Here is a 22,643-nt window from a genome sequence, read left to right on the forward strand (position 1 = left end):
ACACTAGCTTTTTCACTGGCTGTCCTCCATGACTGGAACTTTCTCCTTCCTCGTCTCTATTTCTTTGGCTTCTTTCAAGTTCTAGCTAAAATCCCACCTTCCACAAGAGTCTTTTGAAATTTTCCTTAATTTTAGTGTCTTCCCATTGTTGATTATTTTCAATATATCTGGTATATAGCTCATTTGCATGTAATCTCCTCCATTAGACATTAAAGTCCTGGAGAGTAAGTAGGTGATATCTTTTGCCTTTGTTTATATACTCTGTGCTTAGAACAGTGCCTAGCAAATTATAAGTGCTTAATAAATGTTTGTTGACTGACTAGATTTACTTTTTGTGTTCTGATCTGTTCTTTATCAGTCATCTTTTTTAATCTTAATGCTCAATTATAATAAAATGTTTATAATGTAGTTTCTCTAAGCATCATGTTAGATGCTGAAGATAGAAATTGAGATAAGACATTGTCACTTTTCTTATGTTGCTAACAGTCAAGTCATAGTCAAGTGGAGGTATTGACACTGGCAGAGATTGTTACACCCACTATTAGATGCGTAGTAAATTTAGAGATGTACAAAACACAAATTTAGAAATGCAGAAAACACAAGAGAAAGCTATAATACTTGGGGTTTACAGATGATTTCTTGAAAGAGCTGACTTTTGAGATGGTCTTCAAAGGCTGGATAGTTTAATAAACGAGAAGAGAGAGGCATTCGAAGACCAAAGAGAAGTCTGAGCAAAAACTTAGAGGTATGAGAATTACTTCCATGTTGAGAGAGAGGGGCAAAAGAGCGGTCCAATTTGGATAGAGCCCAGAGTGCTTGTGGGGAGTGAAATGAAATACCTGGAAAGGTAGGATAATGTCAGTTTCTTTAATTTAGATAACTGCTCTGGTAAAAGTTTATAGAATTACAACCAAATATTTGCGATTTCCCCCATTGTAGAAGGAACTAGATTTTGCATTTATTATGTGGACTGGCCAAAATTTTTTTATAAATATGCAAAAATTCATTTATCTTTTAAATTCATTGAGCAATTTAAAAAAATTTTTCATATTAAAAAAGATAACAGAAGATTGACCATGTCATATATTCCAAATACCGTGCTATAATAATTGGATCATCTGTACATCATTGTAGAAAGAAATGTTTTATATCTTTTGTTTTTAAAAGTTCCTCATAGCACAGAGATGAGCCTGAGAACTTACAGATAATAATATTCAAGCACATGCTCTGGTAGGACCTATTGAACCAAGATGGGCAAATTTTGAGTTTGGATCTGGCAATAGACTTTATCCAAAAACTGGTCTACCTAAATTCAAAGAGACTCATCACCAGAATTACTCCCATCAGAGTGTCTCTTAAAGATGTTTGTCAAGTCATAGAGGAATGGGGAAGGGAATATGAATCCAAATGAAATTAAAGATTTAAACAGGGGTCCTATGTTTACATTTAAAATTCACACAATTTCCATGGAAAATGTAAATTTATAATGTGCCCTATAGAACCTACCTACTGGTCAAATCCTTAACACCTTCCCCCCCAAAAAAGAAGTCCCCACAAAAAAGAAGAAACCTAGTATATTTAATCAACATGTTTTAGTGACAAGCACTAATATTTCCTATGAATGGCCAGTGGAAAGTTTTTTTGCCTTATTGTATTGGCTGTGGATACCAGTAATGTTTTGAGGGCATTTCTAGGTAACTGTGATCAACTACATAATTGTATAATTACAAAGGCTCCCATGCGTGTCCTATTAGATTGTTTGGAGAAAGAAAGTATCTAATAGACAGCAAGTAGGATAAAGTCATCAAGAGTGTTTTCAGTGTGCTCTTGAATGTGTGTTTTCTTCTGTTTGGGAAATAGATAATGTCTGAGAGAATTACTAAACCATTTCAAGTTTCTTTAGATTGTGTGGACCTAGTGATTTTGCATGTATTTGATTTCTATTTTATTACTGACTTCACAGAAAGTCAAACTACATGAACTTTTGATTCTTTTTCGCCTAATCTCTAGCCTCCATACTTTGACTTTCAATAAATTATATGTCATGGGTTCATAGGAGTTTTCTAATTCAGTTCCCTAAGAAGAAGAATATTTGTATCCCGTATTTTTTTTTTTTTTTTTTTTTTTTTACTATTAAGAAAAGGAACTTGTTCCATAAAGGGTACCAAAATTTGCAAAAAATAAAATAATTTAAAAAATAGAAAATTCAACTGGATGGCCAATTTAAATCTCTTTTCCTAATATTTTAGGTTATATTTTCTAAGGAATGTTCACAATAAACTCTGTGATAATTCTTCCTAAATTTTAATATTTGTTTTTTGACCTGTTTCATATGTAATTAACAATCTCATTTATATAATGCTAAAAGATTTATAAAATTGCATTATAACCATTAATTTTATTCTCACTATAATTCTGGAAACAGGCCTATTATTATCCACATTTTACAGATAAAGATACTGAGACAGAGGTTATATGATTTGCCTTGTGTTGTATAACTATAATAAATCTGAAGCTGGTTTTGAACTCAAATCCTTTTGTCTATTTGTCCAGCACTTTATTTGGCCACCTAGCTGCATCTAATTGTATAATCCAAATATTACTGCTAAAAATGTTTTTATATCTTCTGACAATATTAATTAAATGTTTATCACAAATTGCAAAGCCTTTCTTCTTTACAAGACCTAAAACTAGTCTTATCTTTGAATTTTGTTCATTGTTTTTAAAACAATGTCTCATGGATTTGAAGAAACTTATGGTTGTGTTCCCATTCAGAACTTTCATATTTTATGTTTGTTAGTAGATAAGGTCATTAAAGATTTTCAATTCAATTAGGACACTGTTCTTTTTAATAGATTCACTTTATATGCTTTGTTTTCACAAATTAGTTTCATGAGATTTTGAAACCATTTTGCTAGACTAGAAGCTTACTGACAAATTTATTAGATAGCCCAATTCAAAATATCTAAATATAATTACCCTGCAGTTAGAGTGTATAAGAGAGAATACATATGTACAATGTATAAGCTTTTGTAAAGTCTGTTAATTACAATAATTTGAAGAAAACATTTTTGTACTCTAATTACAGAAAACAGCATTTATCTTTGATTAAGGTCTGTAGTAGATATGGGGATAGCAAACAGTCCAGTATTGATTTGATATTGTTCCTGTTTAGAATAATGTATTTCATAGAACACAAAATCTGGGAAGAGCTTAAGAAATATTTTAGGTCCTACCTCTCTATTAGAACAAATGAACATAAAACCAGAATTTTTTTTCCCTCTCTCTACTATCTCTATCTCATTGAAAAAAGAGAAGAAAAGCAAATTTCTTGTAACAATATACATAGTCAAGCAAAACCAAATTCCTAGTAGCTATATGAAAAATATTTAAGGTTACATTTTTTGAAGAGTGTCCACAGATTGAGACCAAAGAAGGGAAGTGGCTTTCACAATTAAGTTAGTAACAAAGTTGGTAGTTGAACCCAAGTTTTCTGATTTTGAGTTGAGTATTAATTCCTTTATTCCTCACTGAGTTAAAATTTTCCCAAATGACTTTTCTCAAATACATAAAATTTCCAAAATAAAATTCACTTTGGGAGTAATAAGGTCATCTTCAACATTTCATAAGATCATAGAAGTCAAAAATTTAAAAGAATCGTAGAGATCATAGTATAGCTCATTCATGTGACAGATGATAAAATTGAGGAATAGAAAGGAGAAATGATTTGTCCAGGTTTAGAGATAATCTGTAACATGCCTCGAATTCAGAATTTCATCCCCTTACTCTGAATCTATTTGGTTTCTTTTCACATGGCTGTTTCTCTCATTTCTGTTGATTATTTCCAACTTAGTCTTTTTATATCTTATGTGTACTTCATAATTTATATGTTATCTCTACCTTTACATCAAGACTTCTTAAGCTTTTTTCCTTCTCTAATTCTTTTTTGTCTAAGAAATTTTTATATGATCTCAGGAGCATAGGTATATAAATCAAACATTTACTGATAATAAATCATAATTTAGTAAGCCCCACATACAGTTAAAAGACCACTTTTGGGATTGCAACCCACAATTCAAGAAGCTGAGCTTTAGAGTGTGAGCTCTTTGAAAGCAGAGGATTTTTTTTTCCTTTTTCTGTATCTTCAATACTTAGTGCAGAGCCTGGCACACAGTAGATACTAAATAAATGCTAGTGACCTGACTGTCATATTCCTCCTTTAGATTTTAAGCTTTTTGAGGGCAGGTATTGTTTTTGTTATGTTTTTATTTCTCTAACACAAAGACTTAAATGTTGTATGTGATTAAAAAACCATTATTTACTTGAACTTTCATTATAAAATTAGCCAGTTTAATTTAAGTTAAAATATATTTTCTTTTTATTACATTATAGATTAAGAATAAAATAATATCTATGAATAGAATATGTTATAGAATAATTTTATCATTAGAAGGGACCTTAAAGCTGTGAATTCAACCTTCTCATTTTACAGATGAAAAAACTATTTATCAGTTCCATATGAGAAACTTAGTGAAGCCTAGTTATATTTTCTTTTCCTTCTACAGAAATAAATAAAAAGGGAAATCGTGTGTTTGAGAAGAAAGGGTAAATTGTTTTTGAATGTCTCATTATTTCTGCTTTTGTTTTTGTAGCTGTTGGCCTTGCAGCATGCCAAGAACCAGTGCTTCCTAGTAATGGCATCAAAATAGGAGATAGGTACATGGTGAATGATGTTCTCTACTTCCAGTGTGAACCAGGATACACATTGCAGGTATTCTGCATTTCATTCTCATTGAAAGGGCCTATCTTGTGGTCATTAACTCATTTAACTCTATAGACAATGGGATTACAAGAACCTTGTAGGTGAGTGAGCCTAAATAGAATATTGGCTTCAATTTTGTAATTAAAGAATGTGTTGTAAACAAGGGCAGCTGTTCACCAATATGTGCTCTTTGTCACGAGTGAAATGAATGTGCTTTTTTAAGTATCTTAAAAAACATTTTTCACTTGGGTTTTTTTTTAAATTTTTATATTCAAACATTTATAGGTTATTTTCACTTGATGAAAGGTGTCTTATAATAAAGAAATTAAATGAAACCAATAGCTTCTAAAAATTCACAAAACATTTTACAGCAATACCTCCTACTCTATTAAAACAAACAAGCATAAAACTAGAAATATCTTTTCTCTTTCTACTATCCCTACATCACTGAAAAAAGAGGAAAAAAACTAAATTTCTTGTGACAAATATGCAGTCAAGGAAGACAAAATTTCCAATAGCTAAACACAAAAAACATCTCTTACTCATATCCTAAATCCATTACCCCTCTGGGATAGATAGCATGTTTCCTCAGTCTTCTAGCTTCTGTTCATATAATTCTTTATCGTTATCAAAGTTTTAAAATTATTCATTTTTATCATATTGTTGCAATAAGATAGATAATTTTCCTGGTTCTGTTCACTTTACTTGACATCAGTTTATATAAGTTTTTCTGTATCTTTTGGAAATCATTTATTTCCTTATTTCTTGTAGGACAATAAGAATTCACTGGCACTAGTAAAGAATGAGTGGTTTAATAGGAGTATTCAATTTGTAGTCAAAAAGCTTTTTTTTCCAAAGACCATCTCTGGCAGTTACTTTTTGTGGATTTTTGTCCGGACTTGCTCACTGGAGAATTCGGTACCAGCCCAAATCCTGATAATGGGTGAGGAGTGAAGGGGTGGAACTCATGTAGATGGTCAGATTGGAGTGCATTTATTCAAAATTCTCTCGACCTTTTATCCTCTAATACAATTACATAACTATAGCATACTGCATTTGCATTAACTATATACTGCACATGTGGGACCACATAAACAACTTGCTATTGTATGCAGATGTTTCCTTGCCATTTTAAACTCTGCTTTAATTAGAACACAGGTTGTCACACCTTTTGACTACTCAGGAAGGCCTAGATGCCCTTAGGGTTGATGGTGAGCCAAACCAGACATTTCAAGAGGGTTCCTTTTACTGGGCTAAAGGGTCTTATACCTCATCCAGGGTTCCCCACTCTCTGTGACCCTGTACAGATTTTTGTATATTTCCTAGAAGTTGTAATGTCTGTTTTATAAATAAATGGATTGCCTATTAAAGCAATTTCTCCCTATGATTCAGTCACACTAATAATGTGCAGGAAGATAAAGTTCTCCTCCCTGATGCCAAAGCTCATGTTAAGAAAATTAAAGGTTTTTTTGTATCCATGAAGTTTCTATTTCCCACTTCTAAAACATATTGATACTAAGATAAATTGTTTTGCTCATCATTTTTTTCATTTTTTAAATACTCAGCAATCTCATAGTAAACATATGAAGTCCTTTTAAAATTGTCTTTTATCAAAATTCCCCCCAAAATATCAATTTCTTAGTAAAGAAGATAATTATTTAAAAATTAATTGGTGTTAATTAATAATTCATTTAAAAAAACAAAAAGTCAGCACATGAAAGGAAATAATGAAAAAAAAAAATAAGGGAAAGAAGGTTTAGCAGTACCAGAACTTAAACTGTATTATAAGGCAATAAAAACTGTAACTTTTGTAAAAATTAAAAATTGTAAAATAATGCAGTATAAAAAAATTTCTGCTTCTGGCTAAGAAATAAAAAGGTAGATTATGTAATAGAGAACCATATCATTTACAGAAGCAAGTAAACATAAGAATCTTGTATTTTAACAAGTGTAGACTCAATATTTTTATATAAAGATTAATTGCTAAAATTTTTTTTGGGAAAACTGGGAAAGCACTATGGTGGTCAGTTGGGGACTAGCTTAACCAGCTGTGGTATCTGATTGTGATGGAATAGTCTTGTGCTATAAAAATAAAAAAGTGATTTTAGGGGGAAAAAAAGTTGGGAAGACTTGCACAAAATAATGAAGAGCAAAATGAGCGGAACCAAGAAAACACTGTAAGCAGTAATAGCAATATTGTTTTAGGAACAAGTTTTATCAAATAAGTTATTTTGACTATTATAAATATCCAAATTAACTACAAAGGATATATGAAGAAAGATGCTATCTGCATCCAATGAAAGAACTGATAAAGGTATGAATACAATAATTATATATATATGATGAAAGAAAAAGTTAATTTTGTTGTATATTTGAAAAGAGTAGCAAATTGTGCAGTTTCATGTATAATCATCTTTTTTATTGTTACAGAAATGTTTGTTTTATTCTGTAAACTAAAAAGAAAAGAAAAAAAGAAAAAAAATAATATATAATAATGCAGTTGGTTCTCATTTTTCAATATATGTTGATTGTATCAAACCCTAAATAGATATAAGATCTCTTCATTTACATGCATGACCACTTAAAAGAGGTCATTCTAATAAATATATAAATATATATATGTATTCAAGAAAAAAAGTCATCACATACATGATTGTGCCAACAGATTGCAAAGCAAAACAAAAAAAACCCTGCAGTTTTTTATTAACATATTAGCAGTATATAATAAGACAATGATTATAGATTTCACTATAATAAAGCATTTTTGCTTTTGCTCAATTCCATAACCAAAGAATGTATGTTAAAACAAAAGATGTTATTGAGATGTAACTGAGTTCAGTAGAAAGAGCTGCTTAAAAAAAGCAAAGTAAAATAAAAAGCTCCCTCCAAAGTCTTCTATAGTCTTGCTGTTCTAAAATGCTATAATTTTATGATTTCTCATTCATCTTTCATTCCTGTCCTTAAAAGTCTATTTATTCCAATATTTTCTTGTAAAAGCCTTAGAATAATATGAGTCACAGTTCAAGGAACCAATTGAATTGGATACATTCATTCAAAACATGTTCAGTTTTTATTTCTATTTAATTCTTACAACATAAAAAATGCTTATCCTCGATATGCACCGACATGAGGATTAGTTTTCTATAACATTTTAATGTATTTTTATTTCAATGATATCACAAATGACTTTTATAAAGGAAAACATAATCATTATCATCAATCATCATCTTATATTATCTTCCTATTTTCTTTATCCTTTTCATTATCTTCATCTTTCTCTGTTCTTCCTCATTTTTATCTGTTTTTTTGTTTCCTTATCTTCTTCCTCCAAGTACTTCTAGTTTTTTTCTCCTCTCCTCTCTTCTAACTTGTCATCTTCACTTCTTACCACATTTTCTTCATGCTTTTTTTTCTATTTTTATATCACTTTACTTTCTATTAACATGCTTTTAGCAATTTTTTTCTTTTCTTTTTTTTTTTTTTTTTTTTCTCTCAAGAGAGAAATTCAGGTCCTTAGAAAAGAAATTTAAAAAAGGTTCTTTAAAAAGAGCATTCTGTGTAACAAATTGTTTAATATGCTATTTTCAGAGAAAGGCCTGTGGACTCACACCTGCAAACCCCAAACAGACTATTTACAAGTTCTCTTGAAATGCAAACTGGTCTATTTTTCCCTTCAACTCAAACTCTGGGGTCACAAGCTGCTGCTTTCATAAGAATGAACATAAAGGATTCTGGGTTTTCCCCCTCTTAATTGCAAACATTTGGAAACTTAAACTTATAAATTAATGCATTCAGAATGATAACATACATAATAATAAAGCTTGTATTATCTGTGTCTTCTTTTCCTTTCATGTTAGTTTTTCCATTAATTTTCTCTTCCATTACTTTTCCTTTTTTTTTTTTTTTTGTACTAGATCTGTGATTTCTATCCTGTGGGGAAATCTGTTGTGAAAAACCCCATACTATTGTGCCACAGTTCCTTTTTATTGTTCTGCCCCAGTTTCCCTAATTGGTCCTGCCTCAGTTTCCTTAATTGATCTGCCTCAATCCCCTTAGTTGCAAACCCCGCCTCTGGTTCATTAAGACTGATATGACTCAGAGGTTATAAATTGTCAATAGGTAAACTCAAGATAAGGGGGAATACAGACTCCCTGGCTCTAAGTTGGACACATCCTTAACTCCCAGTTTGTTAGAATTTATGCTACTACTCCCTATCCTGTTATTGTTCTTAATATATACTAATGCAGTTGGTTCTCATTTATCAATATATGTTGATTGATCAAACCCTAAATAGGTATATGATCTCTTCATTTACATGCATGACCACTTAAAAGAGGTCATTTTAACAAATATATTTATATTCAGGAAAAAAAATATATCATCACATACATGATTGTGCCAACAGATTGCAAAGCAAAACAACAACAACAACAACAACAAAAACTGCAGGTTTTTATTAGCATATTAGCAGTACATAATAAGACAATGATTATAGATTTCACTATAATAAAGCATTTTTGCTTAAGAACAACAGAATGTCCGTGTCTCCCCTGACCCTGTCAGAATCGAATTGATAGTCCGTTCCCAGCTTTCAGTGCTCTGATTTCACCCTTGCCTCAGTCTACCCCTGTAGCTGAGTCAAGTGTGTATATATATGTCACTGAGAACTCACATTGGTTACTGGATGCTTTAGACATCAGCTCTGAAGGCAGCATGCCCCCAGCACAATCTCTCCCTCTTATATTAAAAACTCTCTAATCTCTATCTTGTCTCAGTTTCTCCAGCATTACACTACAGATATAGATGAACAACTTAATAAGGCTCCTAAAAAATTTAAATTATTTGTCCAGGTCCACATAGCTCACATGTTTCCAAGGAAGGATTTAAACTTTCTTAGAGCCATTCTAATCCAGCTAAGGCTAGCTTTCTATTTATTATACAAAACTTCCTTTTCCCATGTCAATACTTGGCAGGTACCTGGCATGTATAGTGTTGTTCATTGGATTTTAAAGACCCCCTTAGGTGATATAAGATAAAATATCTTTTGAAAACTATGCCTGGAATTGCATTAAGGAACACTTTATAGTGTAATCTTAGCACATATGTATATTATCTGTTAATTTAATTTTTTTAAGCAACCTTAAAAATAAGTTGAGTGTGAGTACTGTTTATTCATTGAAGCCATGCTTAAGAAATCCATTTGTCATTAATGACCTTAGCATCTCAATATCCCAACAACAAATATATCTAGGATTATTTAATAGCAATTAAAGAACCGTTTTTCAACGGTTTTTGCCTATGGCATATAAAAATTTACAAGTTAAATAAGCATTGTAGAATATCATAATGTGGAGAAGAAAATTAGAACAATAGTTAGTCAATTCAAACAGTTGATTCAAATAAACTATTTTTTCCCATTACTTTCTCTTTTGTGGAAAAACAGATCATTGACATACAAAGAAGCATTCAGAATTTACCCTACGCTTTAAGAAAATGTTGAATAATCAATGGAATAGATTTTTGAAAGATAACAGTTTCATTGCCAAGAGAATTGAGACAGAAAAAGACAACTAGACAAAGAAAGATGAAGATGTATAAAGACAGAGATAGAAACAGAAACTGAGAGACTTCCATTGATCAGAAGGCATTTCATTAAATTTGCAAAGTTGCCTGATTTTACAATGACCATCATTCCTAACTTGGTTCTGACAAAAACAAAAACAAACAAACAAAAAACAGTTCCAATGATTTGTACTCAAAATATAATTAGTTACTTGCTTTATACACTGATGAAATACTGATATTTTGCCCTTCCAATCAGTTGAGTAACTTAAAATAATTTTTTCTTCCCCAAGTGGTAATTGACTCAGGTGAATGTACCTAATAACTTAGCTTTATCTAATTCAAACATTTCATCCTAACCAGTAGAAAAATGTGCATAATTATTTTATATTTGGAGTTGAAATAAAGATTTGTATTAGAAAGTACAATTGCAAATTTTATAGATGAGGGAGAGTTTTTTAATTCAAATTTTCAAAATATTAAATTAACTTTGTTTTAAACAGGGGCGTTCTCATATTTCTTGTATGCCGGGAACAGTTCGACGTTGGAATTATCCATCACCCCTCTGCATAGGTAAGATTACAAATTTTATGTTTTTGTGTAAGAATGATATTAGTGAGAAATCAAACTGAAGAAACCAAATTATAGCTTAGAAGGTTGTTTAGCTTAGATTCAGAAATAGATACTAACATTACAATCTTATAAAATATTGTGCTCAAAACTTTGCTAGGCTCTGCCAGGAATATCAAGATTATCAGATATGGTCCCTATCTTCATAGAACTTTGTAATATTGTAGAAAAAATAAATCACCAACACAGATTATTATCATACAAAATATTGAATGGTAAGTATATTAGAGAAATATATTACAAAATGCTTTGTAAAGTCCAATGAAAAAGATGACTTCAATTAGGACTTGGATGGTGACTAAACATTCAATAGATTAAAGTAGGAGAAGAATCCCATGCATAGGGAATAGTGTAAGCAAAGGCCTTTGAGTCAGTAATATAATTTCCATTCATTTAGTCATCTTAAAATTTTTAGCTTTTTTCCATTTTCAGGTCAAGCATCACTTTTAGCATGAGGCCTTTCTTAATTCGCCCATCTGCTAGGTTCTTTTCTGAATGTTCACTACCTCGCATTTTTTTCTGGATGTATTTTGTAAACGAGTCTTATATATTTTTTTGCATATATTTTATCTTCTTTGATAGAATGTATGTTCCGTGAGTGTCAGGACTAATTTCTTTTCTCTTCTTTCTTTTTTTGGGGGGTTAGAGGATCTGTATATCTTCAGGTACTAGTACAGAGACTGATAAATGATATATACCTAATATATAATCTAAGTGGCAGATCCTAAGTAAAAGCTTTCTTAATTGTTTCAGTTATTTCTTCCCTTTCCTTAAATTATTAAATATTAACTTATCCAATGTTTTTGTTTGTTTGTTTGTTTGTTTTGTAACTCCCTGGTAGAATGTATACTCTGTGCAGAGGACAGTTTTTCATTAAAAAATAAGCAATAGAAATGTATTTTAAATGTTAATGCATGTCATTATTTTTACATGTTTAACTTTTTTTTCCCCTGAGTAGAAATAAGCTACCTGTCCTATATCTGGCAAAAATTTGAAGAAAAAAAAAAGAATAGCTAAAAGTCTGTATTGGAATATATATGATAGGAGGATAGGAGGAGCCTGATGTAAAAGTTAGAAATGATAAGACTTAACTTATTTAATGAGTATAGAAACATGTTAATAAGAATTTCCGAGGGACTCCAGGGTTATAAACTTGGATGATTGGAATGATTGATGCTTCCATTAGCAGACTGGACCACTGGAGCAGTGAATACTTGGAAAGACATAGTGCTTCACCCTCTTTTCTACAATTCTTAAAAAACAAACAACAAAAAAACTTTTCCTCTGGGGAATGGTTTTTCAGTCTTATAGAATCATTATATTTATTTAAATTTGCATTAAAAATTACATTTAGAAGCCAGAATACCTAATTGACTTGTTAATGAAATGGAAATGGAAATTGTTTTTTTCAATGAACTTTCCTAGATTTTCATTCAAGTTTCAAATTTGACAAAAAGTTTGATTAAAAGTTTGGTTACTATATATACTTAATATCAAAACAAACTTGATTTTCATGGATGTTGATTTAAATGCACTATGCACTAGCAAATTATAGTTTAGGGGTAATCATCTCTGATGAAAACCATTATCTCATAATACCAATAGCATATAGAAATGCTATAGAAGCTGAGAATGTCAAGTGATTGAAATTCTGAGTCTAAGACAGGATAATTCATGGGAAATCTAAATAATTAAATGCTAGTTTACACATTGAATCATCAATATATAGTAAAGCAAAGGAGCTACTTTGTGATTATTTTTATATCACCTATCTCACACAGTGGTTGTGAAGATAAAATAAAATTATGAATGTAAAGTCCTTTGCAAATCTTAAAATATTACAAAAATGAGAGCAAACATTATTATTATTTATACTTTTTCACTATCTCATTATAGAAACAAATTTAGATCTGAAAGGGTCATTAGATTTCATCTACTTCAAACCTTTACCCTTCCCACATTTAACATACATGGAAAGTGAGGTTAAGGGAAACTAAGTGATTTGTCCAAGGTAATCCAGGTCTTTTGGCATTAATTCTAGAGCTTTTCCCACTTTTACATGAATATTACAAAGCAAGATGACCATTCCTTAAGAAATGTTTTTTCTTGCTCTGGGGTACACGTTAAAATCAGGTCTTCTAGATCCTTTATTCACTTCATTGATAGAAATCTGTTAGCTATAATTCAAAGCAATTTCAAATTTCTCTCATTTATTTTTAATGAGAATGCCACTGTGGACATGGATATCTGTGTGTATGTTGTGTCTATCTGCCTTAGCATTAACCATCATCTTGGAATGTGTTCTTTTCTTACCTACACCTCCTAGAGTCCATCTCTTCCTTTAAGCTGCTACTCAGATACCATCTTTTGTATAACTTCTTTCTTGATCATCTGCTAGTTCCTTCTCTTCCAAATTACCTTGTACTTAATTATTTTGTATGCATATAGACATGCATATAAATTATATGCAAATGTGTGTCTGTGTAATACAGAATGTATACTCCAAAGATTATTCTTTAGGTTCTGAACACAATTCCAAAAAGGGGATTCAAAATAGTTTTGATCTACGGTGGCATTCTTTTACTATCTGCTTTGAAACAGGCAAGTTTTATTTGTATATACATGTTCTACTATTTTTTGAATAGTCATTTTGTGTGACTCTAAAAACACAAGCAAATAAGTAAAGAAAAGAAACTAATATTTGTACTCTAGTCTACTATCCAAACCATTCTCCTGAGTATATTTCTCAAGCCTACCTGTATTTCATTGGATTTAGCTTGATATGTGGATTAGCTTGACTGGAGATTCTTCTTCCATTGGTGTGAATCACATGCCATTCCATCAACTTTTGCATTGTCTAATAGACTATGCCTGGAATGTGCTCCCTTCTCACCCTCTGTTTAGAATCTCTAGTTTTCTTTAAAGTTACTTCAGTTGCTACCTCCTATAATTCTTTAGCTCCTAATCCCACAACCTACATAGTAATCACTTTGTATTTATTTTGCATATATTTATATACATATATGCACATACACACATGTATGTTGTTTATACTGATAGTAATGTAAACTCCTTGAGGAAACAGATTGTTTCATTTTTTCCTTCTTTGCATCTTGAATGCTGAGTCCAGTTGCTGAAATATACTAAAAAATTAGTAAATAACTACAATTTTGAATTATCAAAGCCAACCAGTCTTGAATTCCAAAATACAGGCAAACTGAAATTTCAACAGTAATGCTTACCAACCAAAGTTAATTTTTTTTTTTGTCATTTCTAATGTCTACCTATATTTAGTGTAATGTGGTAAAATATAGTGCTTTCAAGTATTCTTTAAAAGAATGATGCACAGATGATCCACAAAACTGAATATCACTGTCCATTTAACAGCAAAATGTGGTGGGACACTGAACAGCATGACTGGAGTGATCTTGAGTCCAGGTTTTCCAGGAGCTTACCCCAACAATTTAGATTGCACTTGGAAGATCTCCTTGCCTATTGGTTATGGTAAGTAAAAATAAAATTTCCTTTTAATGGAATAGAATTCAATTTTTCATCTCCTAAAATGTAGAATAGTAACTAGAAAGAAAAATATGCTTCATATCATTGACTTAAACAATGTTGTTCTTTTTAATAAAAAAATAAAATGCTTTATTATAATCTCTTTTAAATATTCAAGAAATACATTAGTTGAAAAAAATTCATTCCAATTCAGAAATTTTAAAAGTAGTTTGAATCAATGATGACATAGAAAACATTATTTTTTTTAAAAAATGTTTTTATTAAATATTTTCAAATTATCTATAAGAAATCTTACATTCTTTTAAAACAATTTGACTTCCAAATTCTCTCCCTCCCTCATCTTCATCCTACACCCATGAGAAAGAAAGCAATATGATATTTATTTTACATGTAAAGTCATGTAAAACATAAAATATGTTCATTCTAATTTAATTCTAATAGTTTATGATTTTTTTAAATTTAATGCTATTGTGATTTTTAAAATATCTTTTACTGGCAATTTGAAAATAGTTGCTTCTTTAGAAGAAACTGAAAGATTGTAACTTGTCTTGGATATAAAATTCATAATCACTATTACACATTATATATTTCATAATAACAAATTTCAGTGGTATTTCATAATAACAAATTTCAGTGGTTTCAGGTTTATGCAAAGTATTTTTTTATATTCAGTATGGAATCTTATTACCTATCAAGCTTTCTTCTTTTTTTCTTTCTGACTCTCAAGTATCATATTCAAGAATGTCTCATTATGACATCATCCTCAGAAATCCCCAGAATTTCTGGAATTGTCACTCTATTTACTAGTTGTCAAATTTTCTTATAATCAAATACCACTCCTCCAAATTTATGTTGCATTAATTTAGTAGCCATGTTCCTATCATTAATTTGATTGACAAAAATGTCATGAAAGAGTATATCATCTTACACATGGAAGCTTCTATCTTATTCTTTGGGGCTTCCTCTTAATTTCAATTTCCGTTAGATACATGTCAAAATAATCATGGAAGATTGTAAGAAAAAATAACATTTGGTTTGAATAAATGTCTTCCATTTAAATCTACAAGAATACATTGCTCAAAGAAAAAATAATTGAATATTATTTTTAATATATTTAATATGAGAAATAATTCTTAAAGTACAAAAAGTTAGTATAGTGAGAGGTCACCCTAAAAGAAGCAAAACTATCAGAAATCCTTAAAAGAAAATTTAAAAATGTTTCAAAGAAATAAAATAAGCATAAAAGAGCACCCAGCACAATACTAGAAAGAACCAGAGATAAACGATAAACTTGTCAGAGGAAATACTTATTGAAACAGTACCATCAGTAACATCAGAAAGAAACTTATAATCCCTTGAATTTACACATACATACACACACACACACACACACACACACACACACTATATATATATATATATATATATATATATATATATATATGAAATTAAGATTATAATAGAAACTATTGTGACCTGCTTTCTAGAGCCCCCAAGTTAGGGTGACAAAATGTATCTTTGCTTTCAAGAGCCCCCACACCAGGGTGATTAAGATATACTTTCCTATTGGAGAAGTGATGACATGGGACTCCTGAGGATGGTGAAAAAATGAAGTCCGTTTATTTCAAGGACTTTCCCCTTTTTATACCTTCATACCCTTACGTAACAAAAACCTTGGGTATGCGCCCAATATATACTGTGCAGATGGGACCACATGAACAACTTGCTATTGTATGTAGTTTGCCACCTGGTATCACTCTTCCACCTGGTATCACTCTGCTTCAGTCACAACACAGCTTGTCACTGCCCCCTGACTTCTCAGGAAGGCCGAGAATCCTTAGGGGAGATGGAGAGCCAAACCAGACATTGTTAGGTTCCCTCTGGGCTGAAGGTTCTTATACCTCACTCAGAGTTTCCCCACTGACTGTAACACTCTACAAGAAACTCATAAAAATATCACATAATAAATTGTGAAAGGAGTTAACTCTAACTGAGGATCTTAGAGAAAGTTAACATAATTGTGTCTACATGTTTTCTAAGGATGTTTCTAAATAGTCAATTTGTGAACAAGTAAGTGATTTTACTGAAGAACGCATTGTTAGGGGTAACAGGAAAAGGAAAAACCACAAGTCCAACAAATTGGTCAAATTGAAAAAAAAAGATGTTTTGTAATCAATGCAGGCAAAAGTGACAAAGAGAAGAACAACATAAAAAAATTTTAAAATTATATAACAACCCAGATTATGGATAAGAAAATAAGAAAAGGGGCTTTTATGATTTCAAGAAACATTTTTTTGATTTCAAGAAATCAAAGAAGTAATTTCCTTATATCCCAAATATTTAAAATGAAGGACAAATTGAAAATCAATAAATTTATAAGATACAACAGTATTGATATAAAAATTTAACTCATCCAGATATATAATTTTAAAGTATCAGTACTACAGTGATAAAGAAATGCTGATTTCTAAGTTCTCTTTCACCTCCAAATCTGTGGTCCAAGAAGAAAGGTATCATATGATATAAAACACTAGTTAATATTTCACAAAATTTTCTTACAATTATCAACTTTCAGTTGAGAAGACCCTGAGTTTGAATCCTGTCTGGTGTGAATCTTTGTGACCCTGGGGAAATCACTTAACCTATGTCTCCTCAGTTTCCTCATCTATAAAATGGAGATAATCATAGTGTCTACTTTATAAGGTTGAGAGGATCAAATGAGTTAACTTGCATAAAATGCTATGAAAACCTTAAGTGCTATATAAATATTAGCTATTATTATTGTTCTCCGCTAATTGTGAAAACTAAAGTTTAATAGGAATAATAAATAATAAAATATGGCCAGCTAGGTGGCACAGTGGATAGAATGTCAGACCTGAAATTAGGAAAACCTGAGTTCAAATGTGGCCTGACACTATCTGCATGATCCTGGATAAATCACTTTACCCTGTTTGTCTCAGTTTCTTCATCTGTAAAATGAATCAGAGATGGAAATGGCAAACCACTTCATTATCTCTGCCAAGCAAATCAAAATGGGGTTGGACACGGCAAAAAGTTTCATAATTGCAGCATCATGTTGGATATAAGGAAGTTAATCACATAGTATGGATGTTTTTTCTCTTTCTTTCTTTTTTTTTTTTTTTTTCCAGGCATTTTAATGGTAAAATGTGTTTGGGAAGAAGAGATTATTCGAGCAAACCAATTATATGAGGTAGTAAAAAGAACCTAGGAATTTGTAAACTGGAATTTTAGACCCAATTGTCACTAACATACCAGATCACTATGGACAGATAATTTCTCATCTTTGGGTTTTAATTTCCCATTTTATACAGTCAGGATTCCAGAATCTCAGAATTACAAATTTGGAAAATTCTTTAGCGGCTATCAAATATAATCCCATACCTGAACAAAAATCTCCTTTAAAATACAACTGGCAAGTAATCAACAATAAAACAACAGCAAACACTTTATTATATGAAAGGTACTATGCTAAGTGCTAAGGATACAAATATAAAAGTGAACTAATTTTTTATTTCAATGAGTTTCTATTCTATAATGGGAGACAAACATATATAGGTACATACACACATACACATATATTCAAAGTATATATATATATATATATATATATATATATATATATATATACACACTTGCAATTTTAGAAAATCAGGATATGATTAAGTAGAATAGTGGTGGATCAGAAAAGGTTTTGCATCTACTGACCTTCTTGGTTTTCAATTCAAGGGACTAAATGCCCTCCCAGGATTAGTTTATTACTTCTAAACTCATCTTAACTTCTAATACAAGTTTTGATTGACTCCATTCAAACCTCTCTAATATTTGGAGGGCTGGACAATAGAAAACCAAAGTCTTCTCATTATCTTCCTTTATAGAGGGCAAAAATGAAGTTTCAGTTCACTTTATTGCTGTTATTCCTAGTGTCAGCTCCATGAAACAAGATGCTTCCAAATGAAGAATCATCTCGTGTCCCTCTTTTTCCCCTTCCTGCCTCTTTTTCTGTCTTGTTTCCCCCCTCTAGATTGTACTTTTAGATTGTAAATTTGTTGAGGGTAGAGATTGTTTTTTTTATTAATTGTATTCCCATGCTTAGCACAATGTCTGAAACATCCTGGGCATTTGACAGATATTTTCTTGGATTCAGTTAAATTGACTTCATTTAGCAAGTGCCACTTGGGCTGGTTTTTGAAAGTAATTTACAATCTGATTTGAGAAGGAGACCACACACACAAGGAGGCAGGAAAAAATGGGGATATTAAAGGGTACCCAATGTGAAGGTATTTTCTCCCATGGATTTTCAACAAACAAAACAGCATATGCGAAGTAGAGTGAGTTATAGGTAGTAAATCTGTATTCTTACTCCAGTAATCCTGACTGTACCAACATTCTGTCCATTGTACCTCCTAACCTATCAAGACCTTTTTGGATCCTAACTTTCATCTGACATATTATCTATCTTTCCAGATTTGTGACCTCTCAAAATTAGATGAGTATATTACATACACATTGCCCCCCCCCAAATCATCAAGCATATATTGAATTAAACAATTCCAAAACTATAACCTAAGAGATATCACTGAAGATTTCTAAAATAACCTTAAATGCATTTTATCTACTCTTTGAGCCTTGCTATGAAGTTAGGTCTGAATTCAATCTAGTATAGTTTTATCTAGTCAAGTCTATCTTTTCCACAGGAACATCATAATAAGCTGTGTTAATTATTTTTTTAATATAGGTAAATTATGTCTCCATTATTTTTCTTATCTTGCAGTATTTTATCCCAAAGGAAAAAAATATTGTAATGAATTCATGTTGACTTTATGTAATCACTACTGCCTTTTCAGATGCCTATACAGTTATATATTTAATAATACATATAGAATTTTGTCAAGAATCAAAATCAAAGTGGATGGCTTATACTTTACAGATTTCTGTTTCTTCATATCCCTTTGAAAAAAATCGTATTTTTGTACTATTTCCATCCTATGTTATCTCCACACATCTTTAAAAGATCACTAAAAGTTGCTTAGATACTTTACAAAGTTTTATTTTTTCCCAGCTTTTAATTATTATGACTTTAAGTAGGTGAAGTATTTCTCATTCATCTTCATGTTCCTTTTCTATGCTCCATTACCCCCTTTCAGAATCCTTTTCCCCTGAAGGTATACACTATTCTTTTGCTTTCCTTCTGTCTGAAAGGAAAGAGATCTGGGTAAGCTGAATCTAAATGAGAAGTCTATTGTTTGATCAATCTAGCAGCATGACCTAAAAATAAAAGTTTATTTTATTGAGGAGCAAAGTATTTATGAATTCAGGTATTCTGTAGCCCATTATAAAAATACTAATAAAGTATCAGTAAGATAAAGAAACAACATTACCAAGAAAGAGAGTATGATGAGGTTGTTTCCAATAAGTAAGCAAAATCATAATGAAGTGGTGTGCTAATACCAAAAGGACAGACTAGAGTTAAGAGGTGGCAAATCATAGATTCATATCAATCTTTTTATTTGCCCTTCTTTTGTAAGAATGCATTAAGATAAATTACAGGGATGTGTTATCCTAAATGAAGATGTCAGGAAAAGGATTAGGCTTGATTCAAATGACTATCTATAGGATTTTATATCCTAGAATATTAGAATCTGTGAAGAATCAAAATTATGGGTGACTGAAAGGGCAATATAAAGCTATATTGTGAGTGTAGGATGACTGAAGGATGTTATCAGTGATTTAATCAATAGTAATTCAATAAATACTTAATAAGCTTTTGTTATCTACCCTGCATTGAGCTAGACATAGAAAATACCAGGTTAGGACATAAATGAAATTGTCCTTGGCCTCAAGAAACTTAATTTTTTTTTTTAACAAGAACAACATTCAAAGAAAAGTTGGTGCAAAATATATAAGAGCTGGAAAGGATCTTAAGGCTCCCTTAGTCCAACATCCTCATTTTATAAAAGAGGAAAGTGAGCCCCAATGGGAATAAATGACATATTTAAAATTTGTTTCACAGCTAGTTAGTGATAGAGCTAAAACTCCTAATTGCAGTCCAGTGCTATGCAATGCTACTTCCCCAATGAACCAATTGGACTGAAATAAGTTCTTAGCATTTAAAGACAGCAGTGAAATATGAAGGAGAAACTGATTCAACGAGCCCCATTTAATTTAGTAAACAGATATGTCCATTGTTCACACTTGGGACTTCTGATTATGTATTATATGTAGACTTTGTCAGAAAATGATTCATTAAAAACATTATTATCCCAAGTGACCCAAGTCAATAAAATATCATCAATACTTCCCATAGGAAAAAATAAAAATAAATAAACAAGAGCATATTAGATACAATTTTGGGGGAGAGAACTAGAAAATTGGTAACGTATGGATAAGGTTCCTCTCAGAGTTGGCACCTAACTTGAACCTTGAAGGAAGAAGAAGTAAAAAAGAAGAGCATATTGGGCATAATGGAAAAGTTATGAAAAAAATTGAGAGGTAGGAATGTTTTGTGTAAGGAAGTATAAGTAAATCATATGGTAAAATTTACCTTTTACCTTTAAAAATTTACCTTTACCTTTATAATACATGAACAACAGAGAGACATTTGTAATTTGGAGGAACAGCCTAGAGCCAGATTGTGAAGGACTTTATAAATCAAACATATGAGATTATATTTTATTCTAGAGGCCAAAAGGAGCTACTGCAGTTTCTTGAGAAAGGCACTGTTATGAGTGGATCAATATTTTAAAAGTACAAATTTGGCAGTCATATATAAAATGGTTTGAAGGACAAATACTAGGAAAATATTGTCAGGGAAGAGAGGTTCTGAACAACTAAAATAGAGTGATTGCTTTTGGAGTAAAAGGCTATGATAGATATTTTGTAAATACATTTATTTCACAAGTGATTGGATTTGATAGGTAAATGAGAATTGTGATGACCACTAGGTGAAGAATTTGCTTTCCTAGAAAGGCAGTAATTTTCAGTAGAAATAATGAATTTGGAAGAAAAGGAGGAAAGAATGTGAATTTTCTTGTGTAAATTTTGAAGGAAAAAAATTATCCTTTGCAAATGTTGAATTTGAGATACTTATTGGGTAGCAAGTTGAAGATGTCCCCAAGAGAAATGGTATTATAAGACTGATGCATAGTGGTGACTTGAGTAAATGGAATAATGTAAATTTACATTTATTTTAAAGGAAATAAGCTGGTCTTGTGACAAAAGTAAAATATAATAGATGGATGGCTTGATTTCTAGACTTAAAGAAAGACTTTTAGTACACTGAGTAAATACATTTGGTGAACTTTATGGAAGGGCATTGACAAGAATAATTCATGGTGATAAAGTGAGGATAAGTTATGATTGCCAACATTGGAAAGAGTGTCCTTATCTCAAAGGCAATAGATTCATTGAAGAAAAGAAGTAAGCTTGTTGGTGACTACCTCTTTTTTTATTAACACTTCTGAGTTAATGTTTTCTCATTCTGAAACTCCTAAAATCATAACTTATTTTTCCTATAATTGAATTAGTGTCTAAAGATAATATTATTCAGTTTTTGGGAAAAAAGAACACTCTCAGAATTGAAATTTCTCTTACCAGCAACAGAAACACTAGTTCTATGAATATATCTACTACATTATGATATTGAATAAAGCAAAATCCATGTTTAAAATTCAAGTAGAAATTTATTAAGCACTAATAAGTGCAAGTCATTGAATCATGTGGTAGGGATTTTTAAAAGTCCATATTTATATAATAATTTAAGGTTTTTCCTCAGAACAACTTGGTGATATCTGTATTATAATTATTACATAAGAACATTTTATAGTTGAAGTGATGGAGGTTCAGTCAGGTTAGATGAATTGACTAGGCTCATATGATATTAAGTGTCTGTGCCTGGCAAATCTTGGCCTTTGCTAATTCCATATTCTTTCATTAACCACACTACCTTTCACACTGTCTTCCCTAAAGTTTTATCTTCTTTAGTGGCTAAAACAATAATTTCTACATAATAGGGACTTAATCATTATAGAATGAATACATTTCTCTTTTGGGAACATGACTAGCCTCTTTTATCCCTAGGTGTTATAATTTCTAACATTTATATAGCACTTAAACATTTACAGAGTTCTTTATATATATTATTTAATTTGAT

General features: G+C 31.0%; 1 protein-coding gene across 2 annotated transcripts in view; it reads left to right on the top strand.

Annotated features, from left to right (window-relative positions):
- CSMD1 (CUB and Sushi multiple domains 1) overlaps nt 1-22,643 on the top strand; it is a 2,563,917-nt gene that overhangs the window by 2,251,242 nt on the left and 290,032 nt on the right. For both annotated transcript variants that reach the window (XM_031949178.1, XM_031949179.1), the window contains exons 38-40: nt 4,653-4,771; nt 10,828-10,897; nt 14,342-14,458. In XM_031949178.1, coding sequence (XP_031805038.1) covers nt 4,653-4,771; nt 10,828-10,897; nt 14,342-14,458 — 306 coding nt within the window. The remainder of the gene's footprint in view (nt 1-4,652; nt 4,772-10,827; nt 10,898-14,341; nt 14,459-22,643) is intronic.

Source organism: Sarcophilus harrisii, chromosome 2, assembly GCF_902635505.1.
Source record: "Sarcophilus harrisii chromosome 2, mSarHar1.11, whole genome shotgun sequence".
Classification (NCBI taxonomy): Eukaryota; Metazoa; Chordata; class Mammalia; order Dasyuromorphia; family Dasyuridae; genus Sarcophilus; species Sarcophilus harrisii.